The sequence below is a fragment of the Sander vitreus genome, chromosome 23 (assembly GCF_031162955.1).
Source record: "Sander vitreus isolate 19-12246 chromosome 23, sanVit1, whole genome shotgun sequence".
Classification (NCBI taxonomy): domain Eukaryota; kingdom Metazoa; phylum Chordata; class Actinopteri; order Perciformes; family Percidae; genus Sander; species Sander vitreus.
The window spans coordinates 12,904,688-12,931,136 of record NC_135877.1 but is presented as its reverse complement, the minus strand read 5'-3'; the positions used below and the strand labels follow the sequence as shown (position 1 = coordinate 12,931,136).

At 38.7% G+C, this 26,449-nt stretch overlaps 2 protein-coding genes across 9 annotated transcripts; both read left to right on the top strand.

The window, feature by feature from the left end:
- Nucleotides 1-348: 348 nt before the first annotated feature.
- On the top strand, nt 349-20,179 carry cpsf6 (cleavage and polyadenylation specific factor 6). Of its 8 annotated transcripts, XR_013500992.1 has the most exons (13): nt 349-461; nt 4,167-4,376; nt 4,626-4,729; nt 5,203-5,348; nt 5,998-6,024; nt 7,464-7,637; nt 8,829-8,936; nt 10,596-11,085; nt 11,332-11,447; nt 11,576-11,729; nt 12,028-12,250; nt 17,937-17,999; nt 19,608-20,179. XR_013500992.1 is itself a non-coding variant. In XM_078243035.1 (12 exons), exons 1-11 carry the CDS (start codon nt 402-404, stop codon nt 12,236-12,238), a joined length of 1,776 nt encoding a protein of 591 aa, XP_078099161.1. In that variant the 5' UTR covers nt 349-401; the 3' UTR covers nt 12,239-12,250; nt 19,608-20,179. The 8 variants fall into 8 exon arrangements, 7 of the variants coding, with proteins under 7 accessions (XP_078099161.1, XP_078099160.1, XP_078099162.1 ...); XM_078243035.1 differs by lacking the exon at nt 17,937-17,999 and having other exon boundaries at nt 12,052-12,250; XM_078243034.1 differs by lacking the exon at nt 17,937-17,999.
- Nucleotides 20,180-23,171: 2,992 nt separating this feature from the next.
- On the top strand, nt 23,172-26,185 carry yeats4 (YEATS domain containing 4). The gene is made up of 7 exons (XM_078243041.1): nt 23,172-23,411; nt 23,631-23,750; nt 23,900-23,966; nt 24,623-24,717; nt 24,824-24,913; nt 25,163-25,250; nt 25,491-26,185. Exons 1-7 carry the CDS (start codon nt 23,361-23,363, stop codon nt 25,658-25,660), a joined length of 681 nt encoding a protein of 226 aa, XP_078099167.1. The 5' UTR covers nt 23,172-23,360; the 3' UTR covers nt 25,661-26,185.
- The last annotated feature ends 264 nt before the right edge of the window (nt 26,186-26,449 follow it).

Here is a 26,449-nt window from a genome sequence, read left to right as displayed (position 1 = left end):
GTAGGTTACCGTTTCAGATTTCTGTATTCAGGGATGCTGCCACATCTAGGCTCCCTGACAGGATGTCAAGGCCCCCCTTGTTGTTTTGTTTGGTAATTTCTTTTCCAGACAAAAAATGACGACTTGACTTGCTCAAGAAAAAAAATGACTTGACTTGGGACTTCACTTGACATAACCTGTGACTTGACTGACTTGCCCAAGAAAAAGTGACTTGGGACTTGAGACGGACACGGACCTGTTATTATCGTGTTCATAGGTTTATATGGGCTACAGCAGGTGTTGTAATTAGTCAAGTGGACCAGCAGGGGCGCTAGTTGTCCCCCTCTGTCTCATTGTTTGTGGCTCAGTCAGTCAGTGTTGCTCTGCACCGCCGGGCGGAGAGAGCAACGGGAAAGAGGAAAATGGCGGACGGTGTGGATCACATCGACATCTACGCCGACGTAGAGGAGGAATTCAACCAGGTAGTACATCTGCATTCACCTCAATTCGACTAACTGTGCTATTTTCTGTATATATGTGTAATCATGTGTTGTTAGTATGGTCGGGGAATGGTGTGTTCTGCTGGGCAAACGATTTCCCTCCCATACAGGCCCCCTTTCACCATGCTGCAAGCCTGCATCCTCAGCTACAATTATCGGCTCGAAATGTTTCATTGGCGATGTTATCGACATTTAACACGACGTATGCTACGCGTAGTAATATACATGCAATGTGCAAAGATAGATCATTTATTTGGGTGAATGCTAAAAGCAACCACTTTTATTGTTCACAGTATCAGGCCTTGACATGGCCGCCAAACAAACGTAGTTACGTTACATTAGCTAGTTAGCATTAGCTGTTTTACAAAATCCGTGTAACGTGAGTTAGTAAGTTGCTTTTTAAGTCTTGTGTGTTTTCAGTTCATACAAGCAAACTAGGTTGAAACGAAGTTAATTATGGTTAGGCATGAAACGTCGTGTATGAATTATAAAATAATTTTATCAGATTAGCTTTTGACTGATATTTTAGTGTAACGTTAGCATTTAACTATATGTGTCCGCTGGGTAAACGTTGTTTTCTTCCTCCACACACGCCCCTTTTCTGTAACGTAACGTTACAACCGAATCTGGGATGCAAATCATTTGTTTTTTTTTGGCCATTTAGAGACAACGTTATCTCCACCAACACCTCCCATAGTGTAGCTAGCTAGGTTATGTTATGTTGACCCATTGTACGCACTCAAGTTGCACTCAGCTGCTCGTGCTAGAGTTACGGAAGTCGCACAGCATTTAAATGATCTTTTTCAGTTAAATAATTAAACCCAAACTCAACCGGGCTGATGTATTAGAGAGTTAGCTAGTCACAGATATACTTCATGCTGCAATATGAAAGTGTCAGTATGTCAAAAGTTAGTACAAGCATCACTTTGATAATTCTAGTTCAATTAAGGAAATAGTTCGGATATTTTGTAAGTGGGGTTGTATGAGGTACTTATCCATCGTCAGTGTATTACCTATAGTAGATGGCCAACGGCACGCCCCCAGTTTGGAAACAGGCAGGACTCAGACATGGAAGCTAAGCAATGTACTTCTGTTGACAGGGCCAGCAAGGGCAGCAGCAACCTTAAAATGGCCAGCCTAAAAAATCAATATTGTACTAGTGTTTTATACTATGAACATTTTCACCGATTCACCTTGCCTCTAGGCAGCCCTCTCCAATGGTGAACTAAAGCAGTTACATCCATCTATGCTCTTTTCAAAGCCATCAGACTCCTTTGACAAAAACAGCAATTTTACCTCGCAGAACATGAGAGATACTGGTAACTTTACTAAATGGAAGAGAGAAAAAAACATAACTACATACACTACTTACTTTTATGATAGAATCATGAATGAATGATGATTAATGATGCACGGTGCAGCTGAAATACAGCGTATCGGCACCTGGTGGAATCCACACAGTTACACCAGCTTATGCTAAACTTGCATTGCAAGATCTCATCAGCGCTCTCATCTGGCTTGTTTGTATTTCTTCAAACCATTCACAACTGCTCTGACTGGAGCGCAGCGAAGGTGCCCGTGCAAAATGGATAGCAGCGATAGTGAAAGGGGAGAGACATGTCAGGCTTTATCCCAGCACTTAACATCCTCTAAACCAGACTAGTAGCAGCCTTAATCCTGACATGACCTTCTCAATGAGTACATGGCCCCATGTGACACTACATGTCACAATCTATGATTGGGAACGTCAGCCACACTAAAATAAAATAACAATCACTGTGATTTCTCCAATAACCTGTTCTACCTGCATTCAGTTAACGTCAACTACATTGTTCTTTGCATTGTTTGTATATCAGGTTCATTTTATCTTGTCACATGCACGGACAATATGACTAAGGTATTCATTTGCCCAAGCATCTAAAGAAATCTAGGTGTGTTCACAGAAGATTAAAGTGTTTTAAAACAGACTTAACTGGTTGGCAGTACACAAGAGTCGTACCAGCCCTAATAGATTTAATGTAATGTAAACATGGACTTTTGACTAAATTGATCATTTAGGATCTGTCTGTATAAACAGTAAAATGTTTAACAAACTAAATTGGTTAGGATGGCTCAATTAGGATACATCCCTTGTATGTGTGAAATGTACTTGGGAAATGAAGGATATATCAAACTTCACTGGAAATTATTGTGAAATTTACACATACATTTGTCAATCAGTTTATTTTTGCATGTCTGCCAACATATACACAAATACCATATATATATATATATATATATATATATATATATATATATGTATGTGTATATATATATATATATATATATATATATGTATGTGTATGAGTGAGAAACTGTTATTTCCTTTATGTCAAGGACGATACAAAATTCTGGTGGCAGGTAACCAGGGCTCGAGCTTAAGGACCTCCCGTCATCCCGGGGCCGGAAAAAAGGGTCAGGGACGATGAAAATGAACTTTTGGGACGATATAGTTGAAAGAACCCTGCTAACGTTACAATGAACAGTGATGAAAATGAAAAAACTGACTGCACATTTTGTGTAGCATGCACAGTTCCTATTAAACCTCCTTTTACAACATAAACACACTTGTGCACACACGCACATAGCTGGACGTGTATCAGACGCCGGTCACCGCAAGTATCGACTGTCAGTGATGTACAGTGGCAACGGCGTCCCGTGGTGGGATTCTGCTGTGTTACTAAACAGCCGCAGGAAAGCCAGACCCTGATCCGCTAGCCTCTGACGCCATGGCAGCTGCAACAGGGTTTTAAAACCGAGCCGGTAAGCTTGCTAGCGTTACCAGTTAGCTGTGCCACCGGTCCCCAGAGCAACATGGCCACCGGGAGAGCACAGTCTGACTCTGCAAACGGAGATACCATTAGCGCTATACAGGAGCGTTCAGATCCAGTATGTAGTGGCTGTGGATGAAAGGGAGGCTGGCTGCTGAAAATGAGACGGTTTGGCGTAGAGCTGGGCAATATATCTATTATATCGGTATTGTGATATGAGACTAGATATTGTCTTAGATTTTGGATATCGTAAAATGGCATAAGTGTGGTCTTTTCCTGGTTTTAAAGGCTGCATTACAGTAAAGTGATGTCATTTTCTGAACTTACCAGGCTGTTGTAACTATTGTATTATTTGCCTTTACCAACTTAGTCATTATATCCACATTACTGGTGATTATTTATCAAAAATCTCATTGTGTAAATATTTTGTGAAAGCACCAATAGTCAACACTACAATATCGTTGCGGTATCGAGGTATTTGGTCAAAAATATCGTGATTTGATTTTCTCCATATCGCCCAGCCCTATTTTGGCGCTGGCTAAAACCTCTTTTGGGGGAGCCAAAACTTTCTCTATGCAGGAAAACCCCTTGTGAATAAAAATAAACTGCTTTTTCTTGAATCATTTATTCCACATTATACAAATCATCAGGTTTTCCTGTCCTACCAGTTACTGCTGAAATCAAATCAAATGAGAAAACTAAACACAAATTATACCCCTGCTATGTGTTATGTATACTGAAAAATCAAAACATTATTGGGGGATTCTACACATTTTGGTACTGAATAGCATTGTACATCTGTCTCAGATTTACTCACAGGTATAATCAGTGTTGTGAAACTGCTCATAATGTGTCACACATGTTCTCAACTCAACAGGAAGCTGACTACCCAGTCCACGAACAGATTGACCTGTATGATGAAGTAATATCCCCATCAGCCAACAATGGTGATGCTCCAGAAGACCGCGACTACCTGGACACACTGCCTACACCAGGTGGTTCAGAGGGAGGGAAGAGTTCCCAGCCCAATGTGGTGTACACTTACACAGGCAAAAGGATTGCCCTGTACATAGGAAACCTCACATGGGTGGGTATCAGAGAATTCTGTTCATGCCAGGCTATGTGGAGGAAAATATTGAATAAACTCCATTTTAAGAGCATAAATAAAAAGTAGCAACATTTTCTTTAAAGTCGTCATAGACCTGTAAACAAGGTATTATTGTGCCATGCCAAATGTAGACCCGTGCATTTATCTGCAAGTTGTGAGACATTACATAATTATCAAATTAAGCAAATCGGTGCGAATATACTGATGGTGCGGTCTTCTCTTGTGCAGTGGACGACAGACGAGGACCTGACAGAAGCTATCCGGTCAGTAGGCATCACAGATGTGCTGGAGATCAAGTTCTTTGAAAACAGAGCCAATGGCCAGTCAAAAGGGTGAGATCTTTATTTTCTTTGTGTGACATGATTGGACTAAATCGCAGCCTGCTATAGGTTAGGATAATTACTTCTTGGTACATATTGAGAATCATGAGGGGAATCCCATGTTGGATGGTGGCAATTTTATTCATATCTAGTCATAGTGCTGTTCAGAGACTGTTATGGATGCTGATGGAAATAAGTATGAGCTTAACACTAAAAATAAACATTTTTATTTAAAATTTTGTTTAAGACAGTGTTATTTTCGATACAGGTCCTTTTTAGATCTGATGCAGTGCTGGTCTGTAGATTGTGAAATTACATTTAGGCAGAAATTGTTTAATGCTTGGCCCACACATTCAAGGATGAACAAGGCAAGGAATCACAGTCGCAAGAAATTTCTTTATTAAAAAAAAAAAATCTATCGGTCTATCTCATTCGAGCACTTTGCATAAATGTGATTGCGTATATCCTCTGCATTCATTTTACAGGTTTGCACTGGTGTGTGTGGCCTCGGAGGCATCATCCAGGAAGTTAATGGAGCTGCTGTCAAAGAGGGAGCTCCATGGTCAGAATCCCATCGTCACGCCGTGCAACAAACAGTCCCTCAGCCAGTTTGAGATGCAGTCACGCAAAAGTAAGTAGGATAAATGCACACTTGGCATCGTTATATTTTAAAATGCACTCAGCAAGAGTTAACCATGCTGGTTTAACACTAGAACCGCCAGAGCAGACACATTGAACATTTTGATTCAAAGATGTAAATTATTCCGTCACTGTTATTGCCATGTTTCCTTTCTGCCCTGACTTTTCCTAAATACCTATTCTGCACATGCCTATATTGTCATAGTGAAAGACTAACGTTTAGAAAATCAAATAGAGGGTTTTTTGGTGGCGTTTTTCAAAAAACACCACCATTCAGCCGCCAGGAGCAACGGCGATTAACGTTGGTACTGTCCTCCACCCTCTCCCCCGGCAGCCGAATGGACGTATTTATATGACGGCCATACAGCGCACTGAGACAATGAATGGATGAAACTCATTTGAACGCCATTATTCACTCACATGCACTTATAATCACATTAAGGTACATAGCCCACAGTATTAATCCTTTCAATGTATAAAATATAATATATGAAAGCAAAACTAATCCATCGGACTATAAAAGTTGTGTCCCAACACAGGAGTCCCGTGTGTGCACTATACGCTATAATGAAATCAGGAATGATATTTATGTGATTTATTTGAACAAAACACTAACGTTTCTAAATTGTATTATTTTATAGGTTGGTGTGGAAGTGCGCGATCAGATGGCAAGTTGTGTGTTGACTGTTGAACTGAAAGACACTGCACACAGACACACATGTTAGACATCTAGACAAAATGTGATAATGTAATCATTTGCACCGTGATTATATTTACCATCAAGTTTACTTGCCTAAAAAAGGGCTGAAATTGATTACAGTGTTTTAGCATTTGGTTCGTGCCTTTTTATGTTTTACGCTGCAAGTTATACACTGCTTACAATGTAGAACTGCATCAGTTCAAGCTGTTAGATAGACTTAACTGGCTGTGTATTTTGTGTGGGGGCTGCCGGTGTCCTTGCTGCTATAGAGATTAACGCAGCACTATAGAGATGGAGAGGGATGCAGGCTGAGGGATGATGCGCTCATTCAGACCAGGAAAAGTGATCCGGCGATGTGCGCAGGGTTGTGCAGCGGTGTGAGTGTCACTTACATGGCCTATTTGTGTGACGTCCTGTTGTGTTATTTAACTACCCAATGTGGCAATGTAGACTCTATATTTCAAAATTATTGTTTTCCGTCAGATCGTTTATAGATCTCGACATTTCCAACCACACTTGAAGGCAGCTTCATTTCATGGAGAAAGCTAGAAAGAAAAGAGACTAAGGGACTTTGCTTTGTTGTTGCAGAAAACAGTCAGCTGTTACCCAAACTCCTGGGCAGTTAAGTGCTTGTTTTGTTTTTTACCCCTGAGATATTATAAAACTCTTGTGGCAGCGATAGAGGCAGTGATGTTTTCTCTCACCGCCTCAAAACGGACTGCAGAGTCTGTCAGGTTACATGAGTGGCCACAGCAGGGTGATTAGGGGGATAAGTTTCGGAGCGAGTACCAGCGGCGGAGACGGAGAAACAAAGCGTCTCCCCTGTGCTTTCTGAACTCGGTCAGAAAGCTGTAACAGGAAAAGTTAACCCTCAATTTCATGTTCATGGAGAAGAAGAACCAGGAAATGAGTAGAGGGAAATGTGACTCTACCAAGCCCAGCCAAGCGGACCAATTACAGTCGTTGCGATCCGCGTAGCCACGACACGCAGTTACATTCTGGCGAGGTGCACGTCAGGCTACGACTTAGGGTCCGAATCTACGCAAACCTATGTACATACCTACTGTGTAGATTCAATGCAGAACCATAAATCAAGCTTTAGATGTCTGGCGGTTATAGTACCCCTAAAGTGTCTGGCGGTGCTAGTGTTAAAGAGGTCATGTATATGATAGATATTTGCAAATGCTCTGACACATCAGTTAGTTTCCAGAAAATGCACTTGCACTGCAGCAAAATGGACAACATTAGATACATGGACATATATCTGACATACTGTCACATACACTTATCACATGTATTTTCTTCAGTTATTGAACCAGTCTTGTTTTAAATCTGCACACAATGAACATACTTATTATTTTTTGCACATTAAACTGAAAACTGAGATACTGTCTCTTCATTTCACAGGTACCCAGTCAGGCCAGATGTCTGGGGAAGGTAAAGCTGGTCCCCCTGGCGCTGGCCCTCGTGGGGGTTTCCCCATGGGTCGAGGCAGAGGCAGGTTCCCTGGACCACCTGGCCCCGGTGGAGACCGCTTCCCTGGTCCTGTTGGGCCTGGAGGACCGCCACCACATTTCCCTGGTTAGTTTGTTAACAAGTCTTTGTGCCATTATGGTAGGGACAAAGCCCTACTCAGTTCACTGTTAAGAGTATATTTAAAAATTTAAATCAGATGTGTTGGGAAGTAGATTTTGATTTTAAGTCTGTTATAGCAGTTATAGTTTTAAACTACTGGATCTTGTTGCGTGAATTGGTTTTGCTATATCAAAACAAGGTGAGTTCATGCCATAAAAGATGTTTGTGTCCTGATCACATCTCTACTGGAAAACCAGCTGAATTCTATTTCCATTCTCAAACAGATGCAATTAATTTCCAGTCTCTGCAGTCAAAGCAAATTCATGGATAGATGCATTGGGAATACATACACATCATGAATCACACTGTTAGCTCATTAAACATTATTTGTGATGTGTATGGATCAGTTTATTGGGAATCACTGCTGGTGGTGGTCGTCATGCTCACCTGTTGAGGTTTATGGGTCAGTCTGATTTAGACTTGGGTTTGATAAAAGATGTTTTCATATTTAGAATTTTACGTTTTTGTTTTCAGGTTTTTGTCATCCATGTAGTGAATATTTTTGTTTACAATAATAAAGCAGTGCAACAGATTGAAATAATCATCATAGTGTGACACATGCCTTGAAAACTCAATATGAGATTAAGTAAAATTCTGCTTTCTGTCTGGCAGTGCTGCTCTGTTAGCACAGTCCAAGCTTTGCTAGTACTCACACCCGCATGGAACCAAGGCTAGTCTATGGTAGTGTGTGTTTCTTGTGAGGGATCTTTCACCCATTAAATCTCTCTTGGCAGGGCTGTGTCTTTGCATGTTCCCCTCCCCATTTGTTTTGTTCTTTCGTTGTCCCTCTTCACCTCCAGTTGAACAAATAATCCTTCCCTGGCTGCAATTTTCTGCTTACTGACAATTTCCAACAACATTCATGAGAAGCAGTCTGCTCAAAGCTTTATTTGGCAAGCTACCAATCTTAAACTCGCAAATCTTGGATTGGCCGCCTTACACACAGAGTGGGAGAAAATGGAGCTGCCAGCTTTTCTCAGTTTTGCGTCTTTTTCCCTCCATCCCACCTTTTTTTCACATCCCTTCTTTCGCTTAGTGGCTGGTGCCTTGTGCTGCTGGGCTGTGACAGGCCTTCAGTTAGTAGGGGGAAGTTTATGCAGGGAAGAGTTGTGATTGGTTTGCTTTCTTCCCCATTAGGCCCAGGGATGAGACCAGATCTGATTAGGCACCAAGATGGCCCTCTGATGGATATGAGTTTCAATCCCTTCCCGCCGGGGGGCAGGAACGGGAGCTGGCGTGGCAGAGGTGAAACACCTCGATTGATCTGATTGAATAGATTGATCACCTTTTATCCTAACCCTCAGCTGTTTATTGGTAGGAGTTATACCATTGAAACAGTCAGGTTGACTGCCCCAAAAACGGCAGAATTTCTCACCAAGCTCTCTAAGTCCCATAATAGACGGTTTCCATCAAAAACTGTTGGCCCTACATGAGACCAGGGTATAACCTGTGTTCAAAGTAAAACATTTTAGAGAAACGCACCATTTAGAGATGTACTTTGTTCTTTTGAGGTCAATTCAGTCAAAAAAAATCACAATCTAACAAAATGTCTATAAAAAATTGCATCCTCTAAAACTGATATAAAGATGGAAGTAGAAATGTACTGATTTTTTATTATTAAACAATAAATAGTACAACAAATTGATAAACAGTCGTCGACATTAACAGGAATTACAATTGAAATGTTAACCTTTTACATTTACCAACAAATTGGTCACAAACACACACACACACACACAATTTAATACCATTTGTAGCGGTATCTGTACCATTGAAACTGATACCCAATCCAGCTATTTGAGTCAGTATTGGATCGGTGCATCCCTAATTAAATCTAGTCAGAATACAACAGTACTTTTGTACCTTTTCTGCTCTTCTATCCTGTGTAATTGCTCAATGATCAATCAACACTTCCCTTTAAATTTCTCCATGACAAAAATGAATGAATCTGACTAAAGCCTTTTAGTCCCTATTTGCCTTAAATTACGTCTCACAAGTGGCCCTTGCATGGAAATAATCTTTTTGCTAACTGCAGTATATACAGTATCTCAAATATATGTAAGCTTGCCATGCTGAAGTCTTGGGGCTCCTGACAACTTTAGCAATACACCCTTTCAATGAAGTGTTGATGAAAGAGTCCAGCCCTGCAGGGCATCTGGTTAAAAAAAGCCTGCTTGAATTAAATTGCTATGAGTGTATCTCATCTGTTCTGTTGCCTTCTGATTTCATTTGCAGCATTACTTTGTGGCCTTTTGACATTTGTTGTTCCCTGTAGCTATGGCTTGCTCTTCCTTATCTGTTTGTGTAATTGCTGTGGTAGGCACTTCATTTTTGCCGTTGTTGGTCAAAATGTCCATAGTAAAAAAAAATCCAAAAAAAATCTGCATGATGTAATTCAATGTCTGCGCCGCCTCTTTGCTCTGTAGTCGGCATTCAAATATCTAGCTGCCTCAGGAGACTGGTCAATCACAGGTCATTTTAGAGAGAGGGTGGTCCTATTGGCTGTTCTGTTCAGGCATTGCCCATGCAACAAACAGGGAAGAGGGTGAGCTGCAGGAAGATGTCTCATTCTACTTCAAATGTTGGCGTTCTACACACTGCAGCTTTAATAAGTCCCTATGGGTATCTATATTTGAAAGTAATCATGGAAAATACAGGCTACTACAGGATATCAAATTAGAGCTTGACCCATGAATCAGCTGAGCCACTATGTGTTATGTTTAAAACTAGCCAATTTTATTTTAATTAGAAAAGTCTTATTGATGTCTTACAGCACACTTATTTCCCCATTGTACTCTAATATTTTAGGGAGAACTCTACCTGCTATAACATAAACAAAAGAGAGTTCACTAGATCTTACTTTGTCTTACGCACTTCTGTTGTGTCCCTTGTGTTCTCTTTTAGGTGGAATGCAGGGTCCCCCACGTCCCCCTCCTGGTCCACCTGGTCCTCCAGGGCCTCCACCTCCTGGCCAGGGCCTCCCCCCTCCACTCGCTGGTCCTCCAAATCGTGGGGACAGGCCTCCTCCCCCAGTTCTCTTCCCTGGTCAGTTTGGCCAGCCTCCAATGGGACCCCTGCCCCCAGGTCCACCTCCTCCAGGTTATGGCCCTCCCCCTGGTCCCCCACCCCCTCAACAGGGCCCACCACCTCCAGGACCCTTCCCTCCACGCCCCCCTGGCCCCATTGGGCCCCCAATGGCTTTGGCACCACCTCCACACATGCCAGGTCCTCCACCGGGTGGGCCACCACCAGCACCCCATGTCAACCCTGCCTTTTTCCCCCCACCTGGCAACAACAACATGCCCCCCAACGACAGCCGAGGCCCCCCTGGACCAAACGACCCATACGGACGTCCGCCACCATATGAAAGAGGGGACTATGGTCCTGGAGGCCGGTAAGAATGGGTGTTGGATGTGTAACAAATAATCATAACAGTAATTCATATAATGTTCTGTCACAATATGTTATCAATACATTGGCGCACAGTGGTTTTTTTTGTTTTTGTTTTTTATCAAGTGCAAACATTCTGGATTTGCACATTAAGTTGCTGATTTACACTTTAAAGTTTTTGGTTGCAAAGATAACGTCCTTCATAACTCTGGAACTTAACACATGCTCTGACCCTTTTGTGTATTTGTAGGGAGATGGAGGCGTCACGGACGCCTCTGAGTGAGGCAGAGTTTGAGGAGATCATGAACAGAAACAGAGCTATCTCCTCCAGTGCCATATCTAGAGCAGTGTCTGACGCCAGTGCAGGTAACACACATAATATAGGATACATACAACCGAAAGTACTTGCTTACTGTGGGTGTGCTCACATTTTATGCCAACAAGACATAAATTAGGAGCCAATTAAAGCTTAATGCAACTTGTGTTCTCTTTAGCTGACTATGGAAGTGCTATAGAGACCTTGGTGACAGCGATTAGTCTGATTAAGCAGTCCAAAGTGTCAGCAGACGACCGCTGTAAGGTCCTCATCAGTTCCCTGCAGGACTGTCTTCACGGCATTGAGTCAAAAAGCTACGGTTCCGCTTCCAGGTAAGATTTTTATTTTGTGCAGTAGCCATTAAATGTGACACTGATGGTGTTTACAAGCTATGCTAAAAAGAGACAAACCACTTGTCAGATAGAATATTTTGGATCTAGCACAAAGGTAAAAAATTGTGCCAGCCAGATTTAAAGATGTATGGACTATTTTTTTATATCCCATTTTATGTGGTTTTGTATTTTCTAGCCTGCATTAACAGTAATTCTGACTGTATCTTAATTATTTCTTCCAAATGGGAATTGGCCCTGTAAGAGTTGATATTTGAAACTTTGAAACCCCTGTACACAGTCCAATGATGCTTGTCCATGCCAGGCGAGAACGTTCCAGGGAACGAGACCACAGCCGCTCTAGAGAAAAGAGCCGGCGTCACAAGTCCCGCAGTCGTGACCGGCATGAGGACTATTACCGAGAACGCAGCCGGGAGCGGGATCGGCATCGGGAGAGGGACCGGGACCGAGACCGAGAGAGGGAGAGAGAGAGGGAGTACAGACACCGCTAAGCGAGAAGGGAGGTGGGTACAACGTTTCCCTTGGTATTTTATTCACCATAAACTCTTTGTCTTCTTCATCACTACATTCTTTAGACCAGTCCAGTTCAGGCTCATATAGCCTAAACTACATGGCAGAAGATGTTTGAAAAAGTCTGCTTTGATTGCTTATCTCCTCTCTTCTTAATCTGATTAAAAGTTTCAGTTTAGTTTGGGATTTTCTGTGCCCATAACATATTTGGTCAACATTTAATCTACAGAGGGCGTGGTATGTTATTGCCCAGAATAATATACTATCTAGGAAATGTTGTATTTGTCCTCATGAGTACAATCACGTATAGGCCATAAATCATGAAACATTTTAAAAACCTTTGAAGTCATAACAAGGAAGAGACGAGGTAAGCAAGGAAAAGACTTCTAAAACTCAATACTTTGATTTCAGGTAGGTGTAAGGTAAGTCTACTTCCCTTTTAAGATGTCATAATTGGTAATCACAGCTGTGTTGTGTATCTGGAATTTCAGACTATGTGTAATACACACTTACTGTATTCACCATGCTGCATTGCAAAGAAGGGTTTGTAAGAGTTGTATCAATACTGTGGTTCTCTCAGAAAATACACTGATAGTTAATGGAAATTGACTTTGTTGCATTGTTACTTTTTGGTCTACATGCTTCTGAGGCTGGTAATTTGCAAAATTTGTTGGCCACTTTTTGTGTTCTGCCAAATAAATTTCAAAATGTGTTACAGATCACATGGCAAGAAAGCAGTACCAGCTCTGTTGCTTGTACATATGTTGGGTGAAGTTTTGTTCTAGTTCTGCCTTTTTTGCAGTTTTGAGACTGTAAATACACCTTTACACCTAATCTTTATCGATCATAAAAAGTGGAAATTATCAAAAAATTGTGTTTTTACCAGCAGCTATGGCCAGTGGACCAAAGAGTTTCTGGCTTGAATATTAAGATTCAATAATGAATTGCCATTTCATTATATGTGAGTTTAATTGAAGTGTACTGTGACTGCTGAGTTGGTTTGTCAGTGTGCTTGTAATAATAGTTCCTTGACTGATTGGCAAGTTTCAGATGTCAAAGTTCCCCATCATTTACAGTACTTACTACAGATTCAGCATTTTGTGTGGTATATTCAAATTGGATTGTATTTTTTAGGAAGAAAGAAAAAAATGGCAATGTTCAACTTGTCGATTAGTTGACCAATCTACACTTTGTAAATGTTCTATTCACAGTATTGTTGTATACAAATCCCATTTCAGTTTAAAAGTTGAATATATATATATATATATATATATATATATATATATATATATATATATATATATATATATATATATATATATATATATATATATATATATATATATATATAAATAATATAAATAAATCTCTCACATTGTCGTGTTATAAGTAAGAGAAGGTGAACATTTATTTATCAGTGTTTATCTGCTGATTTTTGGACACAGATTATTTTGACAATGTTATTGCGCCATATTTGCATTAGGTATACATTAAGGATCAGTGCGTAATTAATTGCAGTAGCTTACAGATATGATTGGAAAGAGTAAGTTACATGTATTGAATAATATTGAATAACAAATTGAAAGCTGGGATCAGAAAATTAATGATTCCACATTTTTGTGCCATCAATTTTTAGTCCAGTTGTCAGATTCAGTTAAACAGAATTTTAAACTGTATTTTAACTGTGAGAACTTCTAAATAATATTGAAGGTATACATCAAATGAAAACTGAAAATCTTTTAATGTCAATGCAGCAGATTCATGATTATATGCTAATTGTTATTTCACATTGACTGATACATAGTAGAAATCTACATTTTAATGTTTTTTATGACTCTTGTATGTACGTTGAAATGATATCCAGTGAGGCTGCAGTGTTGATTTTTTTAATAATAAATCGTCCTAGATTGGCAGGAGCTCATGAAAGTATTTTTGAATATTTTGGCTCATAGCATTGTGTTTTGCTGACTTTTTGGATGTTAAGTCATGTTATGGATTAGTTGTAGATTAATTTATCAAACTCTTTAACACCAGCTTGTGCACAATTAATATCGATACCATTGTCAATGGTTTGTTGCTTTTAAATTATTTGAAGTAAATATTAAGTCTAATCGTCTGGCTCAGTGTTAGGAAGATGCTTTCTTCTATTGCGTCACTCGCACTTCTGTAAAGTTTTGGAACTCTAGTTGACTTATCTGGTTTGATCGATTTTGTGTCGTTCTCATGTCTGCCAAAGAACTTAAGATGTCTGGTGTTGTATAAACCAGTCCTTTATAGAGTAGAGTCTAGTAGGTTACATGGACCCTTCAGCATCTCTGTACTTTTGCGCATCACCCCAAATAATATTTCTCATAATTTTACATTAGCTTTCAGACATAAACTACATTCACTCTTAAGACCTTAATGTCTTAATATAGTGGCTCTATATATTAGACACATTATTTATATATGCACTGTGTCTTAAGTTTCTCATACTGAGAAATATTAACTGTGGTGGTTTTCTTTGTGGGGTTGCTGAATTCTGAAAGCAGGCAAAACTCATATCAAAAGAATACTATCCTATACCAACAGTTTTTACTGAAAAGTAAGACTTTGTTTCCACTGGGAACCTCTTTACAAAAGATGACTTTTTCAAATTGTTATTTTTTTTCATGTTTTATTTTTTTAACTTTTTCTGAGTGGCAACAGCTAAATGTAAAAATCTTTTTAAACGAACATTGTATTTCAATAGTAGCATTGCAACCGCAATCACCGCAGTCTGCTCTAACACACATTTTGTTATCTCTGTTGGATAAGAGTTCCCCAGTGGGCACAGGGCCTAATAACTTTGGTAATTTGTAGATGCCAAAACTGCATTTGTCGAGTAAATTTTACCTAAATGTTTCTAGCTGTATAAAATCTGCCTTTGCATTCAGTCTGATATCTTAGAGCATTGTCATCAGAAAAAAAGAACTTAAGCATATTGCTTTTAATCCTGACGATAGTTTGGCTATATTATTTGTTATGTCCACAGATATGCTTTAACACTGTTTTATCTGTTCATATTGCCATGGGGGAATGTACACCATTTGCACCAGGCTGCAACTTTTTATGCTACCTCTTCAGTCTGTCTGCAGGTGCATGTGTGCTGGGGATCAGTCCTTTTCAAACAAGCATACTATTTGATCAGGTAAACCAGGGTCAAGCAGAGTTTCCGTTACAAGTCAGCAATAAGCAGTCATACCCATTTAAATAACAGGGAGGAATAAATGTATACTTGAATATGCATGACTCTGAGCAATGACCTATAGGCAATGTATAAAATAAGATGATTAGAATTAGCCGCATCAATAAAGGCTTTTTAATATTTTCTTCAACAAGAGTGCCTTGGTGTTCATGCCATTCTGATGCTATAAGATAATTACAAATGTGACTTAATTTCGCTCAGCTACAACTACCGTAGACAATTGTAATGCTTTAATTATGTTTAGTTCCCAGGTTATCAGTCAACAAATCAGCTATGTAGTTATCACAGCATCTATTTAAAAAACAAACAAAAAAAAAACAGAATAATTCTATACGTTTTTCTGACATGATTAATAACATTGAAAGCAAAGCTTATACCCACAGTGACAAGCTTGCTACAATGTCCAAATGTAATCTGTAAAATAGGAATTTTAAAATGGGACGTTTCCCATCTTAGGCTGTTTTGTAACCAATAAACAAGTTAGAGTTCTCAGAGTAGTTCATGGACTGTTTGACCCTGGTTTGGCTCTGTCCTGTTTCATTTCCATGCTGTATTAGCTGGCACCGTGCAGCATATTTTAATATTTTCTATGAACTACAATATTCTATAATGAACGTAGAGAAAAGTTAGTCTATTTGGATGTAATTTCACCGTTGACAAAAGTTCAGTCATGCCCCTTCCCACTTGTACTGGATGTTATGGTCCCTTTAAATAATAGTGTCACAAAGAGTACATTGAGTTTGACTACTGTTTTGTAAAATATTGTTATTGTCAGCTAAACTGTTTGTCTGTAGTCGTGCACAGTGTTAAAACCCTTTCTACAACAAAAACGTATCGATAAGTAAAAGTTTCAATATGCATTTGAATCTTTGAACCATGTAAAATCATCTGTACTTATTTGGCATGCCTGTAAGTAAGACCTTTTTGGTGTGGATACCAGTTCTAATTCACCCTGTGAGGCAAAACTTTGCATCACCAAGGCCTAATAAATTAGATTTTAAATTAATAGAAAACCTAGCATATTCAAAATGACTTTATCAGAACTGTTCACTGTCATTTCATTTGATAAATTTACCATTTCTGTTAAGAGGTGCTTTAAATTGGGTGGAAATGTAATCCGTTCAGTAGACCATTGTTGGTAGTCTAACTGCCATTTATAATTATGATTAAGAGGCTGCCTTTCCAGTTTCCTGTACCTTGCATGCTGGACTTTCTTTCTCAATTCTAAATGCAAAATATTGCGGCTTATTGGCTGGCATAATGTAAACTAGACCATAAAGGGGTATTCTAAATTACATTGACACAATTTTTTTCTGTTGTGTGTGTGTGTATGTATGTGTATATATATATATATATATATATATATATATATATATATATATATATATATATATATATATATATATATATATATATATATATGCTTATGGCAACCATATCACTGGGTGGTTGTGGCAAAGTAACTTGCTGTGTCTGGTCAGATGCGTGCCTACCTCTTCATAGTTTTGTGTTTTTATCTACCGCTCTTTTTGTCCTTTCTGTGTCTCTTACTCCTATATTGCTTAATTTCCTGAAAAATTTGGTTGTGTGACAACCAATCATGCAGTGTTTCTATGTTATGTGTCATAGTAGTTAAAGTTTTCAGTGTTTTAGTTTTTAGCTCTGTACCTAATTCCTACCATTACCAGTTGGTTGTAAGGAAAATGTATTCTTGAAAAAATAATTTTTAGTCAAGATATTAAAATACCACTACTAGGGGTGTGCATCTCTACCTTATAAGAGGATTTGATCTGTATCTCGATACATGGGCTATGGTACGGTTCAGGGACAATACATTTTAATCTGGAACGATTCAGTTGGATTCGATGTTGAAACGATTCAGTACGATACGATTCAATCTGATAGGTACAGTTAATATTTGTTTAATGTACACACATTCATTTCCCATTAAAAATAAACCAGTTCAATAAAAGAAGCATTGCCTACCTTCAAATAAATATATATTTTGTAAAAGGGACCAGGGAATAGTAAAGCTAGTACATGCTAACTTCAACTTAATTAGCTAGCCTCTTATAACCATAACATCCACATCAGCTTCATGTTAAATTAAACAGCCTCCTTGCTGCTTTAATCTTAGTAACTCAAACATAGGTCAACATTACACAGCCATTCTACGCACTCCAATAATAAAGTATTACGTGAGTACAATAATACTGTTGTAAGCGTTGGCATGCGGCTGGCAGACTTTTGGGCTAATCTCAGAACATATAAATTTAACACACCCAAATAATATCTATACATATTTATACGAGTCTACTTACATGTTTATGAACACGCATGGATGGATAACTCATAGCTGGTACAATTTACAATATCCACAATGTATTCCTCTTCCTATTCAGCCATTTTCACCAATAACTCCCAAAACGTTTTTTCTGCAAACCCAAACAAAGGCACTGATTGGCCGATTCCCGCAATCCCGAACATGATTGACCAAGTCCTTCATCACACAAATGGTGAGGCTTTTGTCTCCCTCACAAATAAACACACACTTGTCTCTTTCAACACCATTTCACACACCGCAGCAGCTTTGTTGAATTGACAGCAAAGGTTCAGTCAACCGATTCTTAACGTTAGCCATCGGCCAAATCTTGGTCCATTTAGACCGATGCAGGGGCCGTGTATCGATGTAGTCATATCTGTAATAATACAACTGGATACCGATTTGTATCAGTGAATCTTGACACCCCTAAAAACTATCAATGACCCGTAAAAAAACACTGGTGGTAGGAATATTTATGACCAATTTTCCAAGACTTTTCATGTTTTTTGCAAATCACACAAAACAGACAAAATGCTACATTGCAGAACTGATCCTGTAAAGCCAAGTGCACACTATTTAACTTCAGGCTCAATTCGGCTAGACGCAATAAGAGGATACGTTTTGTTCTACCCAGCACAGCTTTGCCATTTAGAGCCTATAAACATTTTCCCTCAAGTCCATCCCTGAATTTTAAATTCAGTATACTGTTGACAATTGTGTAACAAATGTCCAACTTCACTGTCCTGAGTCTATACATATACTATATTTTATATATGGATGTCAATTATTGTCTGTTAAGAGCTACGTGTAACGTGCAAGCATTTATATATGAATTTACTTAACAGGCATATAAACAATTTCAAATCAATGTTTAAAAAAAACTGATACTTAAAATGGCTCAACTGCATATTGTTTTATGTCCAGTGTGTGTACATACTGACTACGTTGCCATGCACAAATTATTCCGGGTTTTGCCCTTATTCCAAAAAAGTCTATTCCTACTGAACTGTTTACATGGCTAATGAAAATTAATATTCCATTAATATACCCGTTAACGTGCAGCTGTGCATACTCTGTTTAATGTAAGTTTTCCACTGTACGAACACAGCCTCCCTCTTTTATTCCTTTAACCAACTATGAAATGTGGGCTTTTCTTTTGGACATGAATCTCTACCCCAGCCTTACAAACTGCGGTAAAACGTCCAATTGAGACACATATTCGGAATGCGCTGTATACTTGATGCTTATTCTAAAACCTGAATAATATTGGCGTTTCTCATGTATTAATCGGAAAACACTACATTTGAAATAAGACGTAATTCGGAATATCCAAACTGAATATGCTGTTTACATGACAGGTATTAAATTCGGAATAAAAGTGGAATATTAATGTGCATGTAAACGTAGTCACTGATAGATTTTAGAGTTGCTTCTTGAATATTTCCTGTTCAAGTTTGCATGACAATGTTTCTGTCTGCGCCAGGGTTGGGTGCAATACACAGTCAACTGAGCATTAAGAAAAACTAAAGTTTGTCCTAACAGGGTATTCTAGAATTTGTGCCTTGTTTTCAGAGACTATGTTTTGCTGACCACCCCTTGTCACAATAACTTGTTCGGTACGTTATGTTATGTACGGTGGACTTGGACAAACTCCAACCTTGTGACTCAAAGTGATGGGGAATTGAACCCAGCCCTGGTGTGCACTACGTATGTGTAGTCTAGAGGTTGAATGATGAGGGGGGAAAGTGTTCACTGTTGGGCTGCCTCGAAACCAAACTCCACCCTTCGTTCCACCTTTCAGCTTACGAGGATCAAGGATGGATGTAAGGAAAAGGGGAAAGAATTTCAATGCGCCACCACCTCCCTACCCTGCATGACCGGACAGGATTACAACCACCACCTCTTCCTCCATCTCTCCTCTCCACCCATCCATCTCTTGTCTGTTCATCTTTGCTGCCTGAATAAGAGCAGTGGATGGAAGACCCTGACCTGTGTAAGGCTATGTTATCCAAACATCTATACTCATGGTAACTAAAGATGAAAGGAAAAAAAAAAAACTTTCCAAACAGTTCTTTTATTTTTATGGTTTTATTTGACATGAAGATGACTGTGTGATGCTTTTTTGCAAAGAAACAATAAATTGGCCCTCACATCCCCAACTAAAAGACATAAACATTACATCCTTTTTTCTTTTTTTCCCCTGGCTCGCTGTACTGTGTACATTCAGTTTAGTTTTTATAGGGTACATATTTGATGTGTTCTCCCCACCCCTCTTTCTCATTTTCATTTATTCTTTTCGTTGTTAGAATGTTTGTAAATGTCTCTGCTTTGATTGAAAACTAGATGGTGTTGTAATAAAAAATGTTTACTGAGGTTCTCAATGAATTTGGTGAATTCCTCTACATGTTTGGCTCATTTATATTAAATGTGTATTTTGGACTGCAAACTGTTTTTCATATTAAATTGGTCTATGATTAGATTATATATTTTTAGCTGTATTAGCAAGCGGCTTTATGGTTTAGAACTTTTTTTTTGTTCAAATGGATTAGACGTTTACAAGGTAAGACAAATGTACTTTATTTGGAATGTGAATTGATAGGTGGATGGGAAGACATGTATAAGGTATATATTGAAGGTCTACATGTACATGCAGCTCTTTGAATAATTATGGTCAACCCTGGACAACACACCGTAGACCAAAAAAAAAAAATTAAATACTGTTCACAAGTCTGTTGTGTGTAATCACACAGGATAGCTATTATACCAAGAACATCCAAATTGTTTTTGAAATGTATTGACATGTATGAACATGTTTTCTATGTTCATTTTTAGGACTAGCTGTTACACCAGATAAACTTTTGAACACAACCTAAGGGAACACATTTAGTGCTACTGGCTCTATATATGCAATTTATTAAATATCGATATGCACCATAACACTAACATTGTCATCATATTCCACCATGTTCCTGTCTTGCACTTTTGTTGAAATAGACTGTGATTGTCACTTTGTGATACAGAGCTTTTGGTTTTTAGTATTTAAGATGATCGGTTTGGCAAATATGCACTGAGTTACATGTCTGTTTTTTACTGTCTGGTCAATATTTACTAAAAAATATTAGGTCTATAGGACCTAATATTTGACCTTCCATCATAAGGCCAAAATATATACTGCTATTGCAGTTTGTTCCTTTTGCACTCCCTAACAAAGGAACATGGAGAAAATGAGATTAAGATTAACCTTGTAGATTAACACTGATCACTGAATACTATAGCAACTACTACCACTATAACTCCGTTTACTGTAAATTGATAGTTTGTCTTACTGGAGATTATTGGTTTCCTTGTCAAAATGATTTTTGTTTTGTTTTTCTTTTGTTTTTGTCCGTCATCTCGGTTCAAATTCATGGCCATCCCCTGAAATATTTCATGTCTGAAAGTATTTGATGATTGTAAAGATTGTGGACCCTACTGCTACAGGAATCACTCTGAACTTTGAAAAGATGTGAATCAGACTGTAACATCATCCAAACGTTTTTAATATCCTAATGATGCTCTTGATTGTATTCTTATTCTAACAGTATACTTTAAAAAGAGTGTTATATATTCACATATATTAATCAATTTGCTCCCATAACCTTGTAAAAGAGTAATGAAGCCTTGTAAATTGGGTTTTTGTACAAAAAATGTGAAAAGTGGGACATTTTGCACTTAAGGGGGGACACACTTTCCCCTCTTCTGTTGTACCTACCTTACAACTTTGATTCTTTTATGTACATTGACTTTTATGATCTGAGCAAACTCTTAATACAGCTCCACTCAATGTCACCCTGAACAGATGTCTAATCAGCCAGAATAAGAACATGTTTGTGCAAGGTTTTCAGTAAGAATACTTAGGTGTCACTTTGCCTTGTTCTGACTTCTCTCCACAGCACTGAAGGTAAGTGTTTTCAGTTCTACATCATGACAAGTGGAAACAGTCCGGTCCAGAGGAAGTCTGGCCGACTTCTGCATCTAGCCAGACCAAGACTTTACCTCTCACAAGCAGCTGGAAAGTATCTTTTTTTGGGGGTTTTCAGTATTTGACTTAGATGGAGTGTAATGGTAGGATATATTTTCACTCATTACCTGATCTTCAGCTACTTTTTAATCGCCTGTAACGTATAATGTTTAGAAATTTAGCCATGTGACCCCAAGCTGAAACTCCACAAAGGTGTGAAATGGGGAAAATGTATCACTTTATATAGAACTGGTAATTTACAGTTGTCTGCCTGTAATTGATCAGCATAGCTATGCACTTCTCAGGGCTACATGACATGAAAAAGAGTTGAGTATCCATTATTGTTACTTTGGTTTTTAGATTAATGGGGTAATTTCTAGATTATTTCTAGGGACTTGTTCCATTTCTTGTTCTAATTACACATTTCCAGTCAGGGAAGGGCACATGATAGCTAAAAGTAATCCAATGGTGATTTGTCCCAAAAAATAAAACCTTTCTAAATTCAGTTTGGTTTTGTGGCTTTACTTTGTATATTATGCATCTAATTAGCTTTCAGAGTGGGCATCAGGTAAGGAGATTTTCAATTACATCAAACCAATCAATGTAAATTATAGTATGCCTTGAGAAGGAAACTTTTTTTAAAATACGTATCAAATTATGTTTAAGGGTTTACAAGTCACATTTTCAAAAATCTTAAAGATGCTAAGATTTATCATTTTGTAGGCAAAATGTATTGCAACATCCTATTAAAGAGAAGCTTGCATTCAAATATTTACATGAGAGTAAAAATGCCTAAAAACCTTTTTCATTATCTGCAATGTCTTTAAATAGCTGTAAACCCTTGGACTAATGCATTGTAATAGTGCTAACCTGCTTTATTAGTGATTAACTAGGGACACATTCTTTATCACATTAACATATTGTCACATAGTGACTTGCATGTCCTTGTTTCTATTGCAGTCATTGTTTTTACACTGTTGTATTGTGTTGTACAATTTTATTTGTGTAATCTCGGCTATATTGAATAGAGGGCTTGCCCTCGATTGTACCTCCGAAAACTAAATAAAGGTTGTTGATATGAGGGGAGTTAACCAAAGAAAACTTTCAACTGATTGTGCAAACAAGCAGTTGTTTCAAACACCCATACGAAAGATTTAAGTCAAAGGTTTCCTTACCTCACCATTTTGTGCCGATACAGTAATTTGGTCAAATTACTTCACAATGTTAAAAATGAAAGTGGTGTTTGCAGTGTGTGTGAGCAAACTAGGGTTTATATATAAATGAATACATGCAACATCGTACTTGTCCGATGTTAATTGAAACCATCAGCCGGAACCTTAGTGTGTCCATGTCGCACGCCGCACCGTACAATTTAATACGTTACACTTGTCACTTCCGGCGCTTGTTTGGCTGGTTTGAAATGAGAACGTTGGCCGTATAAAACATAATTTGAATGCTTTAATGGCAGGTTTATTAAATGTGGATACACGCTGTGATACAAGACGAGTCCTATAGAGTGTACTACTGGATCAACTTCACTCTTTCTAGCGTACTATGTTCAAAAAGATGACTGAATTTGGTCCAGATTCCGGGGGGCGAGTTAAGGTAACGTTAACACTAAAGCAGTCTGGGGTTTTTGAAGAAAAGATTAACTCGTACTGCAGTTTCATAATTAAGCAAATAAATGTTAAAATCACAAGTCAGAATCAATGTAACGTTAACCACAGTCCGATTTTTTTGTTTTGTTTATTACTTTGTATTTGGGAGTATTTTAACAGGAACACATTCATATGATTATATATGTTTTCCCTTTGTGATCTGCAGGGAATAACCATTGTGAAGCCCATTGTGTTTGGGAACGTTGCCCGTTACTTTGGGAAAAAGAGAGAGGAGGATGGACACACACATCAGTGGTCTGTCTATGTGAAGCCTTACAGAAATGAGGTTAGACATCCAGATCACTTGAAGACTTTTGCAATACTGCCATTAATGTTGACAAATTAATTAGTTGGAAAGATAATGGCCAACCACTTCTACTGTCACGGTTTTTTCTTCTTGAATGTTTACATAAATACATAGTATTGTTCTTCCAGGATATGTCTGCTTATGTGAAAAAGATCCAGTTTAAGCTACATGAGAGCTATGGTAACCCACTGAGAGGTGAGTAGTCATTTACATAATAAAATGTGGAATAACTACATTGAATGCATCTGTTTTTGTTGTCAGAGGGGATGCATTGCTTACTCTGGATTGTACTTAATTATATTAAAGGTCCCATGGCATGAAAATTTCACTTTATGAGGTTTTTTAACATTAATATGCGTTCCCCCAGTGACTAGAAATGGCGATAGGTGTAAACCGAGCCCTGGGTATCCTGCTCTGCCTTTAAGGTCCTTATGACGTCATAAGGAGGAAGGTTACCTCCCCTTTCTCTGCTTTGCCCGCCCAGAGAATTTGGCCCACCCATGAGAAAGAGAGAGACATCATGGCTTTCAAACGAGCAAAGTGGCAGTTGGTCAAGGCCACCCCCCTTTCTCCTCCTCAATAGCTACAGACACAGAAATGGCACATCCTAAGTAAAGCTCATTGTGGGACTGGCTCTAGTGGCTGTAATTCTGCACCAAGGCTGAATTTCGGGAAAGAGACTTCAGATACAGTATTAGGGGACCACTAAGGTCTATATAAAAGCATCCAAAAAGCAGAATGTCATGGGATCTTTAAAAAGAAAATGTGACAAATGCAATAAATGTAAGAAAATGTGAATGGAAATTGGTAGTACAGTATATATTGGCTCACTGTGTTTCTCTTTCTTCCAGTGGTGACTAAGCCTCCATATGAGATTACAGAGACGGGCTGGGGGGAGTTTGAAATCATCATCAAGATCTTCTTCATTGACCCCAATGAGAGACCTGTGAGAGCCTAACTATTTAGTAGGCAGTGTGATGCAGGAATTTTGAACTTTACCTCCTTGTATGTATGCTTATATTGACTTGTACCTGTGTCTGTGTGTGTCTCAGGTGACTTTGTACCATCTGTTGAAGCTGTTCCAGTCAGACTCCAGTGCCATGCCTAAGAAGACAGTTGTCTCTGAATTCTATGATGAAATGGTATGCCTGTTTTCTTGCTGCAGCTCATGACCACAGTTACTGTACTGCATCAATTTCTATGTCCCTTTACTGTGACAATGCTAGGCCTATTAATTATTATCTACTAATATTTAATCTCTCCACCATAAATAAATTGTTAATTACATAAATTGCATATCGCTTTCAAAGTTTCCACACACCTAGAACTTTGTTAAATTTAGAATTGTGTGAGACTGGAAGCGATGCACCTGACATCGTAATTTTTTTCAGATCTTCCAGGATCCTACAGCCATGATGCAGCAGCTACTGACCACGTCGAGACAACTCACCCTTGGAGCATACAAGCATGAGACAGAATGTATGTACACACACACACACACACACACACACACACACAAAATGAACACACGGAAAGAAACACAAGACACACATGTTTAAATACAGACTAGTATATACTTATTTTGACCTCAGTGCCCTGCATAAGGGAAAATCTAATGTGTGCTTCTGGACAGAAGAGCAGCATTCATAGTTTGTGTGTGTGTGTGTGTGTGTGTGTGTGTGTGTGTGTGTGTGCGTGTGTGTGTGTGTACGCGCGCAGTCGGTGAGCTGGAGCAGAGGACCAAGGAAAAAATGGAAGCAGCAAAGAAGAGAACCAGCCAGGAAATCACAGAGCTGAAAGATAAACTAAAAGCCAGCCGAGAAAACATCAACCACCTGAAGGCAGAAATCAGGAAACTGGAGGAGGACGGAGACCACAAGGACCACTGAGAAATGGGCAAACACAGACATAAGTGATTAAAAAACAGGCATTGTTGTGACATATTTTGATTACACTTTTTTGTTATTTGTTTTGTGTGTGTGTTTTTACATGAGCTCTTAACATCATATAGGTCAGAGCAGACAAAATGATTTCCCCATAATATATTTCTACTGCAGCGCTGAAAAAAATGTCAGCCATCTTGCTTGTGGCTGAAACAAGGATTTTGTCATTGTTGTCTTTTCTACCCAAACATTGCTGGATCAGCTGGTTGTAAGGTAGAATGACAACATGTAATTTTGTTAGACATGTTTTTGCAATATTAATCTTCCAATCATCTTGATGTAGTTGATCCCTGTAAAGTGATCCTGAGCAGAGGTCTAATCACCCAAAATCATTAAGCATCCCCATAGTATTCACACCTACCTGATGAGATGTCCACATTTGTGTAAACAGTTTTGAATGTGAATAGCTCATTTGTTTGTTTTTTTTACTGATCTTTTGTTTTTCTATATAAAGTAAACGTGTTTACAGGATTGCTTGTATATGTTTTTTTCTGTTGTAACCATTTGGGTGAAGTCTTTTGAAAAACTGTTAAAAGAACTTGTCACCAAAACTGAGCACCTGCTTGACCCATTACAGTTTGCGTATAGGACTTGGCGAAGGGTAGAAGATGCTACCACCACTCTGCTAAACCTTGTTTTTAAACATCTTGAAGGCAGCAAAACACACACGCCAGGCTGCTATTTGTGGATTTCTCGTCTGCTTTTAATACAATCCAACCCCACATTTAAATCTAA